The sequence below is a fragment of the Hesperophylax consimilis genome, chromosome 30 (genome assembly GCF_061612785.1).
Source record: "Hesperophylax consimilis isolate HC1 chromosome 30, BYU_Hcon_1.0, whole genome shotgun sequence".
Classification (NCBI taxonomy): Eukaryota; Metazoa; Arthropoda; class Insecta; order Trichoptera; family Limnephilidae; genus Hesperophylax; species Hesperophylax consimilis.
Genome location: NC_142865.1, coordinates 15,863,679 through 15,875,842, shown reverse-complemented (window position 1 = coordinate 15,875,842; position 12,164 = coordinate 15,863,679). Strand labels below are relative to the sequence as shown.

At 37.1% G+C, this 12,164-nt stretch overlaps 1 protein-coding gene across 2 annotated transcripts in view; it reads left to right on the top strand.

Annotated features, from left to right (window-relative positions):
- The window catches only part of LOC149409684 (RNA-binding protein 25), a 44,203-nt gene extending 34,917 nt beyond the window's left edge, over positions 1–9,286 (top strand). Inside the window, exons 19-22 of one of the 2 annotated variants that reach the window (XM_089649664.1) lie at positions 1,018–1,179; positions 5,795–6,042; positions 6,165–6,320; positions 9,073–9,286. In XM_089649664.1, coding sequence (XP_089505790.1) covers positions 1,018–1,179; positions 5,795–6,042; positions 6,165–6,320; positions 9,073–9,165 — 659 coding nt within the window. In that variant the 3' untranslated portion in view covers positions 9,166–9,286. Of the gene's footprint in view, positions 1–1,017; positions 1,180–3,123; positions 3,234–5,794; positions 6,043–6,164; positions 6,321–9,072 lie in introns of those variants that run through there. The other variant, XM_089649665.1, reaches the window with a different exon arrangement.
- Positions 9,287–12,164: the final 2,878 nt, after the last annotated feature.

Genomic DNA, 12,164 nt, shown 5'->3' with positions numbered 1-12,164 from the left:
AATTTTAGCATTCACTTTCCTGTTATATATTTTCCTCGAGTGTTGTGCGTTGTGTGGACTGTTTGAACGAAGGTAATGAAGAGTTGTGTGGCGGTCCATCCTCTCTGTCTACCCCTGCGGAGAAACGGCGTGATGGTTAGTTAGAATGAGAATACTATTAGAAGCAGCACCGCATCATCAGCATGCCCCAGGCGACATACTTTCTATTTCCTTCGTGGTAGCCGGACGCGTCATGCCATCTTCCAACCGCTTTGTGTTTTTTTTAGTATTTTCAAGGGAAACGAGGCAACATCCCTTTGAAATTATTTTTTAAATCAATGAATCAACATTTTAAATTAACTTACCAATTAGTAATCAGAACTTTATAGTAATGTGATTAGAGTGCAGTGTGTTAAAAATGAATAATCGAAAATTGTGCTAAAAAATATTCTAAATTCGCTGAAGTTGAACTTGGGACGAGAATCGGTAACTGTAGGTACGCCAGATGTTTTCAACGGAATTCTTGGAAACTCTGAAGGCCCTATGAAGTGCCCAGGGTAATTTACTATCCCGACCGTCGCCTTTTATTGCGGGACAATGCGCCACTAACATAATCACCAGGAACAAGAGTACAAGGAGATGGACTTGCCGAACGTCACAGCGGTGCTGCCAAGGTTTGTTATCTATGTGAGGATACTGTGACAGCGCTTAATTAGCAGCAGACACATACCTGGACGGATGACGAACCTCGTGGTGGCACTGTTGGTGGACGCGGTGCACTCTCTTGCTGCAGCAGCTGGTTCAGTTTCCTCACCACCTAGGATTCTTGCAGCAGATTCTCCATCTTCGTGTCACCTGTTTCTGTACTTCATTTTATTTAACTTAATTTCAATTTATTTTTGTAATATTTATATATTTTTTGTAATACCTGCATTAACTGTAAAGCGCCCCTGAGGTGATATCTCACAAAAGCGGAGCTATACAAATCATCCAATAAATAAATAAATTCTATAATGTTCAATTACTGTTTGATTCCAGCGGACGGTAAGAACAAACGTCGCAAGCTTGACGTTCGGGACGTGTTCAACAATGAAGAGGAGGATTCGGAGGGAGGCGGAGAGAACCTCGCGCATCACCGGAGGAGGCCGCTGGTCCCACTGGACTACGGTGATCAGCCACCTCAGACGCAGACCAGGCCAGGTACACTACCCTTTCCTATACTTGCTCTTTATAGTCCAGCTTTGGTATTTTCCAGTGCTGAAGTGGTAATCTAGTCTCCTTCAACGGCAATCTTATCAACGAGCCTTTCGTTTGCCCTGGCTGAGAATCGAACACCGAGACACACGAAGGAAGATTTGTATCGTTGAATTATTGAACCGCTATTCAATTCATTGTTGATTCCACTTAATTGGGATACTTGGGGCCTAAATAGGAAGCTTCCAAGAAACCGGGCGTCTTGTATAGGGCTAGCAGTCCTCAGTAGTAACCAGCTGCTATAACCCTATACAAATCTCATCATTTAGATTTGGGAGCCACCTCTGGGCTGGAGCCCCGCAATACTTGATAAACCTACTTGATTCTGATTGACACTCTGTTGTTAACAGACCGATTGCCATCACTAATGCACAGATGCAATCTGGGCATACTGAGTCTGTTCTACAGGTATTTTAATGGAGTCTGCTCTAAGGAGCTAGCAGCATTGATCACCGGTGCACGTGCGTGAAACTCCACATAAACAAGCAGAACATGAGTTAACAGTTGGTTTCAGGAAAATGGGTCGCTTCTTCGACTCGTTTTTGAACGAGCTAGCGGCATCTCTTTTTACTCCTTCATATAATCCGGGCTTCTTCAAGACCAGCATCAATAAATCCCTTCCTACAGCCCCTACATTAACCCGCCTCAACACGCTGCCCAACCGGGTGGCAAACATAGCTCCCAGTCACATAAATGTATACATATATTATTATGCTACATGTACATACGCGAGCCAAACTGCCGAGCTGAACCTCAACTTATAGGAAAAGAACGATGCAACCACAAATGGCGCAAAATGCCGCTTGCAGTTGCTTCATTCCATACCCTTAATCCGTGGCTCAGCTCCCATTTCGGCCTGCAAATGCACTACGATGTAATAAATATAAATTAAGGCGATGCACTACGTAGTAATGCAAAATCATGTGTTTTTGGTTTGAAAATTTGGTCGCCTAGAAATGTTTCAGATGTTTTAAATAAATACTGCGAGTAGAATACATCTTGGCCTTTGAAATAATTGAGTATTTTTTACAAGTCTTTTTATAAGCTCAGAAAAAAATAATGTATAAGGCCTATGAAAACTGCTTTGAAGTTCAATATCTCCTACTTGCGAACCCATTTTCGGTTATGGTTTTATTGTATAATGTGGCAAATTAAGTTTTTTATAAAATGATCGAAAAACATTTAAATATTTGTGACTTAACATCTACAAAATAAAATAAAAGGCACTTTTTGGCCATGTTTTTTTCTTGCATAAATCAAAACAGGTGGATGGTGTTAAGCGGGAATTTAAGCCTTATCGCCATCTACGTAAGGTGTGTTATTGATAGCGGCTCGATTTAAAATATAACACGACGTAGTGCATCGCCTTAATTTGAGTTCTCTCGAATGTGTTAAACTTTATTAAATTTTTAAAAAAATATATTAAATAACAAACAAATAATTATATGTACCAACTGTAGGAACACAGTGGATATGAAAAAATAAAGCAATCAAAGATGGGTAAAAATAAAAAATAAAAATCAAGAATAAGCATGTGTTTTAATAACAGTAAAAATGATTTCTTAACAGCTTTACGTTGACGTATGTCAGCGGACAGCCTTCGTGGGCAAAGTCTGTCGAATTACTCGGAACTTTCGTAGCCTGGCGCATTTCACCTGCCATGCTTAGCTAAAATTCATTTACTACGAAACATTTTGCTTTGACTTCGAGTTAGGAATTTGTCGCAATTAAACGAAACGAATCCTAAATAACTGAAGTAAATTAGTATTAGTTTATTTATTTGGTTTCTGTTCCTTATAATATAAAATATTGCCCAAATAATCGGCTGTCCCAATAAACCGTCATACCGACTAAACGCGATCCACTGTACAATGTTATTTTGTGTTTTAGGTTCCCAACAGAATACTTACACGATGAAACCCTTTAAATTCACTTCAAACTCAATCCTAGCAGGTATAAATAACAAACTAACCATACGTTCGTAACATTGTTAGAACAGTATATCAGTATTGAAATGGAATGGCAGAAAGAATTAAACATTTTTATAATTGCATGACATTTTTTATAATAATCCAAAAAACAACTGTTTTTCATTTATCCCCGAGGCTATCTCAGCCAAATATTGATTGTCGCCAGCCTTTTGTAGATGGCCAAAAGTTACTTTTCATCATTTCCCTAAAAGTATCCCCTTGTAGTTAGTCAAAAGTAATTTGTTATCGCTTCCACATGGTGATGGCTCAAAGTTATCTTTCATCACCCTACCCTCCCCACATCGTAGGGCCATCCTAGGCCACCCATAGGACATCATCACTTTCACCTGGAGATGGCCAAAAGTTATTTTTCGTCACCTTCTGGAGATCAAACAAAGGTGTTTTTCATCATTCTCACCCCCCTAACAGTTTCAAAGTGTATTTTTCATAGCCCCACCACCCCTTGTGAATTGTCAAAAGTAATTTGTCATCTCTTCCACATGGAGATGGCTGAAAGTTATTTTTCATCACCTGGAGATGGTCAAAAGTTATTTATCATCACCTGCCGCTAAAAGTTATTTTTCATCACCCTATCCCCCCCCATAGTAAGGCCATCCTAGGCCACATCCGGAGGGTGTCATCGCTCCCACGTGGAGATGGCTAAAAGTTATTTGTCATCAATTCCACCGGGAAATGGCTAAACATTATTTTTCATCATCTGGAGATGTTCAAAAGTTATTTGTCATCACCTCCACCAGAAATTACTAAAAGTTATTTTTCATCACACCCCCCTGGTAAATGGTCAAAAGTTATTTATTTTCAACTCCACAGGAGATATTTATTTTAACTATTTATTTACTTTATTGTAAAATTCTCTTTAATTCTTTCTGCCTCATGTTTTTGTTGAATGATTGTGCATTTAATTTATTCAAATTGATTAATAATATCGCCTTATGATAATGTTATGTTGTCCGTCGACTGCTGTAAATCGCATGAATTACAAATATTTTGTTTACTGTAAATTGGTACTAGTCGTGTATTATTTAATGATTAGCATTCTTTGTTTTTGTTACTATGCGTATTATTCAAATTGCCTCTGAGGCGATATTTCACAAAATGGCACTGTAAAAAGAAGCCAAGTAATTTAGAAGTGTTGTACTTGATAAGGAATTTATTGCATGTTTTGTTGTATTTTATGTTTTTGTCTATTTATTTTATTTTTGAAGACAATTCAATGTGACGGCAGTTATATATTAAATATCCCAACCTAAATTAACTCTTTCCAGGCCATGCCCGGATATTGTTCGGTATGCATTTTTCTTCCAGTTGGCCGGCACTTTACCCCAGGGAATATAACTCCGTGACTCTGTGACTTCATATGATTGCCTAACTATATCCACCAATGAAAAACTCTGAAAATCTATGGAATAAACTTTCAAAGTTTTTCATTGGTGTATAGCAGAGGTTCTCAAAGTGTATATGGACCCCCAGGGGTCGATATCGGCATGCTGGGGGTCTATGTCAGCAAGAAATAATTTGGGGGTCCACGATATTCAAATGGGGGTACATACGAACGGACCCCCATTTACCCCAAGTCAACATTTAGGAGTTCCGTAAATGACACAATAGACCTAACACAAATATAATAGACTGAGAAATTACTTATTTGATATTTATTTGAGGTATATAAATAGAGTCTATGTTCCTTTTCTCGTCAGTATTAATATATTTAAGCAAAACATTGCACATTGGAAGCCGCGAATTTTCCTAGTTCCCCAACTTGTTGATACTTGATGTTCAACATTTAAATGCACTTCACACAGACTTCAAAACTAAGTTTGAGGACATTTTGACTATGGAAATGGAACGTTGAAGAATCAGATATCATGTGACAAGAAGAACTGACCGAAATAAGCACTGACAAAGAACTTAAGGTGCAGTTCTGTAGGGCCAGCTACAGAAAGAAATTCCCGTTGCTTATCCTGCTTCATTTTCATTTGGTGTAATACCTCACAAAGGCCCCCCTGTCTGCACAATGTAAAGACAGAGGAACTATACCGCCACCCGGTTGTTGGACAGGCAAGGGAAGGGAATCTTTTTACGAAAAAAATAAATGATTATAACATGGGATGTTAATAGTTTTATTAAAATTCAATATTCGCCAGGCAGGGGGTCTACGGAAATAAAAATATTTGGCAAGTGGTCTTCGAGGCAAATAAGTTTGGGAACCTCTGGTGTATAGTATAATAAGTAGGCTCCGAATGAGAATTTTACTGTCTATATATGTATTGGCATATATATGGTTTTCTAGGACCAATTTGTTTCATACAAAAAGTCCGAAGTTATCGATCTAGTGAGTGGTTTATTTATGTTTTACTCGCCTTCAAGTACGAACTCCGTTTGTGTAAATATTTTTGGCTAATTGACCGAGTCCGGATTGTGTTTATGTTTGGTTTACATATTTTTCCTATCTAAACTACGTGTCCTGTTTGTGAGGTATTATCCTTAGTTGTGATTTACCAGTTTCCCGATTTTACCAAAATCAGCCAATATCTGCTGTGTATTATAAATATCACATTGCACAATTCCAGGCAAACCCGAGACCGAATCTTCGCGCAACTCTTCTTCAGGCACCACGCACCACTCGCACACGCACCGCGGCGACCGTGAACGTGAACGGGAGCGAGACAGGGACACCAAGGAGGCCACGTCCGCCAGCGCAGCCTCCTCCGCCAGCGCCAAGAGTCAGGAGGAGAAGCGGCGCCAGGTCAAGAGCCTGATTGATAAGATCCCCACGCAGAAGGATGCGTTGTTTGCTTTTAAGCTGGATTGCACGCAGGTGCGTTGTTGTTTATATTTATTAATTTAATTTAATACATTCTTGTTGGTGTGACCTGGAGAATCCTCACCCCTTCCTCTAGATAACAATATTCTTGCTACATGTTGAAGTTTGTTTTCCAGATTGACATTCCCCTGATGGAGAAGAAGATTCGTCCCTGGATCAACAAGAAGATCATCGAGTACATCGGCGAGCCTGAACCGACCCTGGTGGACTTCATCTGCAGCAAGGTGTTGGCCGGAAGCGCTCCTCAAGGCATACTGGATGATGTACAGATGGTAAGGAATCATGACTTGACTACACACATCAGGGCATTCGTCACTCTGCAAAAAACCCCGGTAAACCTCTGGTAAACAGAAAACAATTGCAAAAAAAAACCATTGTTTTTATCTTTATATTTTAACAAAACTCGTCAATTCGCGCATGGTTCTCAGAATTCTCGCCTCACAATTGTTTTGACTTTTTTCTAGTCCGACGTTCAACAATTACCTTCCTCCTTATATTAGCTTAAATACTTGACATGTCATTTTAGTATTTTACGTATTCCTGCACAAATACATAAGTAACTGTTGTGTTCGTACAAACAGTCTCCAACTCGTCTTGGAAGGAGTTAATAAATAAATGGTTCTTTTAGATTAATCAGGAATTTATTAATACTCCGCGTATTATAAAAGTGACTCGATAGTCGACCTAACTAGAAGCTGTCTAATTGGAATCTGAAACAGTAAGTTTCTCTGGGATCCTTCCCACTGGCCCTGGCGACTACTGGCCACTGGCTCCAAGCTCTATGCACTGCCATCTGTGCGTGCATCTATGAAGCTCTTACTTCCCAACAGTAACCATTAATAATTGACTGCATAATTGCATTATTCTATAATTTAAAAGCCCACAAGACAGAAAAATGCGTGGGGTAGTCGGAAGACCCACTTGGTTACAAACGTTTTGTTTGGCATCTTGGCCTGTCAAGAGTTAAAAACCATGTGATTTTAGTTGGAAAATTTGATTGCTTATAAATAATTTATATGCTTTAATTAAATTTTGCAAGTAGAACACATCTTGGCCTTTGAAATAATCTAGCATTTTTCAAGCCCAGTCATTTTATAAGTTCAAGAGGAAGACATGGCACGATCAAGTGAATCAGATACTCGAGTATGGCCATGTCAAGAGTCAGAACAATAGAAGAGTATGTATGAGACGATGTATGAATGTGAATGAGGCAAGAAGTGTGTGTCAAGACCGAGTTGTTTGGCGGTCCGTCCTCTCGGCCTACCCCTGTGGGGAAACGGTGTGATGGTTGTTAGTTAGTTTTAGAGATGTGGCAAATTAAGTTCTTTAAAAAATGATTTTAAAACATTTAAATATTTGTGCTTGAACTTCGCAAAATCAAATAACACATGCTTTTTGGCGATGTACTCTTCTTGCGTAAATCAAAACAAGCTGCTGGTGTTAAGAGGCAATTTAAACCATCTATTTAAGGAGTGTTTTTATTAGCAGCCCGATTCCAAATGCTTCACGATGTTGTGCATCATCTTAACACATTCTTTGCGGGAAACGAGAAAACTCGTCCTACGCCTTTTTACAGTAAGACGCGGGAGACGAGGTTACTAGTTTTGTTGCGCAAAGCGGTAAGGAGCGAGAAACTTGTGAACAAAGGGTTCTAAATGGGTGCGGGGTCATGTGTTTTCTATTGTCGGCGGTACCCGATCTATCTACCTGTCAATACAATGAGTTTGAAACGCAACAAAAAAATACATTCGTTGTTGCGTATGTTCCGCTCACAAACTACGCAGTGAAACGCGGTACATGTGCAAGTCTTGCAATGTGCCCCTGCATAAAGGAAAGTGTTTCGAACGCTATCACACATTGAAGCACTATTTGGTCATAGTTTTTTTTTTTATATGTTTTGAAAATTTCTAAATAATCTTGTAATTTTGTATGAATAATTTCGATATGTTATTTCGATTGTGAAATACTGTTTTTTCTATGATTCCCAAGAAAGTAGAAAGTTTTTGTTCATAAAAAAAGGAATTACACATACATTGCTAAGTAAATAAATAGAGACATCTTATTAAAGTAAAACACTGAAAGTTTCATCGAAAAATATCAAATAGATCATAAGATATGAATATTTTGCGGAAAATCTAATTTTGGCGCTAAAATTTAAAAAAACACCCGCGACCATATAGTGTTAAAATCATAGACATATGAATATTAGTAGACCTGCCCTAAGTGATTAAAAGCGTATTATCCCCACTCCCCATACCGGTTCCATTGGAGCTGGCTGTGCTCGCGTATGGCCTCAAGTGATATTAGAAAACGTGACGTCATCATTCTTGTGCGAACTATGGTCGAGGCATCATCGGTTCATTTTACGAAATAACACGGCAAAATGGTGACTTGTGATATGAAAACTTGTAAAAATAGATGTGAAAAAGAGAATAAACCCAATTGTCGTATTACATTCCATATATAAGCATTATTTTACTTTATTTTAAGCATATTCACATCGTATAATATGGATCAGTTGTAGAAACATATACTATCACATCGAGATACGCCTGAACACAAAGCTAGTTGGTTGCTGGGAAGTAAATTATGAACATTTATAAAAGTGTCTTAACTAAATACGTAAACGAAATATTCGACTCTGAAAATAGAAGAAATTTATTTTGCCGAATTTGGACTTCGCAAATTTGTTCATAACGTGGCGAGTAATTTGCGCTCCCATGTAAAAATGTCTATTCATTCAAAAGCAGATTTTACTTTTAAGAACTAAATGGTGATATTATAATGCGAGATGCCTATATACTGTCAGATTGATTTATTGACGAATCACAGTCAGCTTCACCCCCTTCGTTCTTCAACAGTTGATTTTACCCCTCATCTTTAATTTCTAGTCTATATATTCATATGTCTGTGGTTAAAATGAACAATTTTGCAATGTTTTAAAAATAATAAACTGAATCGAATTGAAGATGTTATGTTGGTTTTTCATTGATTATTAATCAGATGTTATTTCCTTTCTTGCAGGTATTGGACGAAGAAGCTGAAGTATTTGTAGTGAAAATGTGGCGACTGCTGATCTACGAAGTGGAGGCCAAGAAATTAGGCCTCGTCAAGTGAACTCTGAATAAATAAATGAATTGTTGTTTAATTGAATTATACCGCTGTGTTAACTGTAAGGACTATTATTTATGTTAAGTGATTTTATGAGGTGAATAAATGCATCACAGAAACTGTACAAGGACACTGTATTTAACAAAGAATCCTACCATCCTCTACACAAATTATTAATCTATATCACTGATTATTCACTTGGCCCAAATAATCACCAAAGGTAAGGTTTTTTTTTTTACCTGTTCTACAAGTTCAATAAAGAATGACAAATTATATCACATTGTAACACATTTGAAACTCTTTGAACCTCTCAGGCTTAAACCCCCGCATACCCCATTTCTACCGATTTATAACAAGTGTGGTTATCGTGGTGTATAAATGAAAGATCTCACCAACTCAGGTATAGCGTTTATTGATAAGTTGAAAGCTGATTTTACAATCGCAATATTTCACGTTTATTATGCACAAATACTATGGAATGCTCGCGAAACTGGGTCGTAGTACAATAGGTAGGTGCAGCCGACGATAGTAAATACTGAATACTAATAATATGCTCGCTGCGTCGGGCTTATTTATATTGTTCGGTAGGTGAAGCAGCAGGTAGTTAAATGGCAACTAAATCGAGGCCACTCGCTCGGTCTGGCCCTTTCGCGAAGTTTCGACGGCGTGGCAATTATGCCTCGAACCTTCTGGCGAGTTCTCGTAATGTGAAAGACGGACTTGCGATATTATTGTCGTCAATAGACAAGTAGGTGCTTGCAGTACGTAGGTTGCTTTGTTTACGATGCGATTTGGACTGCAGGTACATAATTCGGGAGTAGGTACTAAGTAGGTCGAGCGGTTTATTATTAATTAGTTAATCTAGATTTTTCTCGACGCCACACAAGTTTCTCGTTAACTCTTTAAATTTTTAAGTTCCATAAAAAATATGTTATTTTTGAAGATATTATCCATACATTTGTTATGCCGAAACGTTAATTATATGAAATATCATCGATAGTAAAAAATCACAAAGTTTTTCACACAAAAATTATTTAAAACACTTCTTGTTCTGTTACTAAGGACGGGTTGTTTCGGAGAATCTGAACAATTCATCAAATTTCAATGTTCATTTTCAAGTTCTGTGAAGGATTTTTTCAAGTTCTGTTTTTATATCATTGTAGGCTAGTTGCTTGACAAAACTGAAATAAAAACAGAACTTGAAAAAATCTTTCACAGAACTTGAAAATGAACGTTGAAATTTGATGAATTGTTCAGATTCTCCGAAACAACCCGTCCTTAATAAGTTAAAGGCATGAAAAATTCACAGTGTATCTTTATGCAACTAAAGAATTTTTCGATAGATTATTGCTCTAATTCAAACGAGTCGTGTTTTATTAAATAGTTTTACCATTTTCTTCTTAATTATTATCGTTTTTAATATTAGCGCACTCCCTCTAACATTCGTATTTACATATCTCCCTTCCAATCGATCTTTGAACGCTTACTTTGGGGCCTTAACCATTCAGGCCTCTGGCATATTGGCACATTTATTTAAGATGCTGTCAGAAAGTCGGACAATTTGTGTTTATTTCCGCTTCTCAATAAAATCCAAATAAATGGGATGTTTCTAAATGTATCCAAAAACTGAAAACTGTGTTTGAAACGTGATGAAATATGCTTTCAAATTTAATTTTTACAAATAAGCATATAATTTTCGATTTCATGATAACTCAACACAGTGACAATTCAACACACTTTTAAAAAGTGATATAAAGTCATTAGAAACGATGAAAAAAAAAAAAATTTACCTAACCTAACCTACTTAACCCAGTTAATAAAGTTTTTGTTTCATCACTTTCCATGACTTTATATAACTTTTTAAAGATGTGATGACTTATCATTGTGATGATTCATACGGTCACCGTAATTTTTGTAATATTGAAATTTTTTAAATCAACCATAAAAATGTTTTAAAAATGGCCAACCTTACATATTTTTTTTTGTCAAAACTGAAATAAAATTACTGAAAAAAAAACACGTAATATATTAGACAAATGTATTGTAAAAAATACTGTCACCTAACTTTTTTGTCGATCCATATAAAAATAATTAATAAAAATATGAAAGTTTCATAAATTTTTCTCAAATTTCCATCGGAACTTTTGATTTCATTGAGGGGAACATTTTAATTATTCTGTGGTTAAATTCTATATTTGAATATAAAGCTTGGTGTTTTCTCTTCTTAGGGGCCGTTCAAGTATTATAAAGCACTATAGGGGGGCAGGGGGGTCTTTGCTTTGCTTATTATTGATGACATGGGGGGGTGGAGGGGTCGAGATAGTGATTACGTCATCACTGCTCAGCAGTAGTTTTTTTTTTTTACACATTGGCAACCCACACATTGTCTATGTGTGAAAACCGAATACATATTCGGGGATTCCCACAAATATTTAATACGTTTAGGTACTCGCTTAGTTTGTCTAAATGAATATTATGTGCATTAAAGTCCTCTATCCTAAGTCTATTTTATAAGTGCTGCTTATGAATCAATAAAAAAACAGAATACATTAATAGAAAAATGCATATAGGTACCAATTTTTACGTAAGCATGGGAGGGGGGGGTAAGAGCTTTACTTAATTTTGCTGACAAGGGGGAAGAGGGGGTAAATAATTGTAATAAATCTGCTTACGTAATACTTGAATAGCCCCTTAACACTGTTTAGTTCATATTTCTAACTGGCGGTAAGGGAGATACAACAATTTCTATGAGATCTTATGAACTGTTCCGAAAAGCGAACAAATTGAATTTATTGGTAATAGCGGCTTGTTCCCAAAATCGAACAAATTAATCCGAGGAGTTAAACGCTATTACCCATAGAGTCAAATTGTTCCCTTTTAAGAAAAGCTCACATTGTTGTCTCATAAAAATCATTGTGTCTTTCTCACTGTCAAGGAGAGAAATATGATCTATACCAGAGGTTCTCAAAGTGGTCTATATGGACCCCCAGGGGTCGATATCGGCT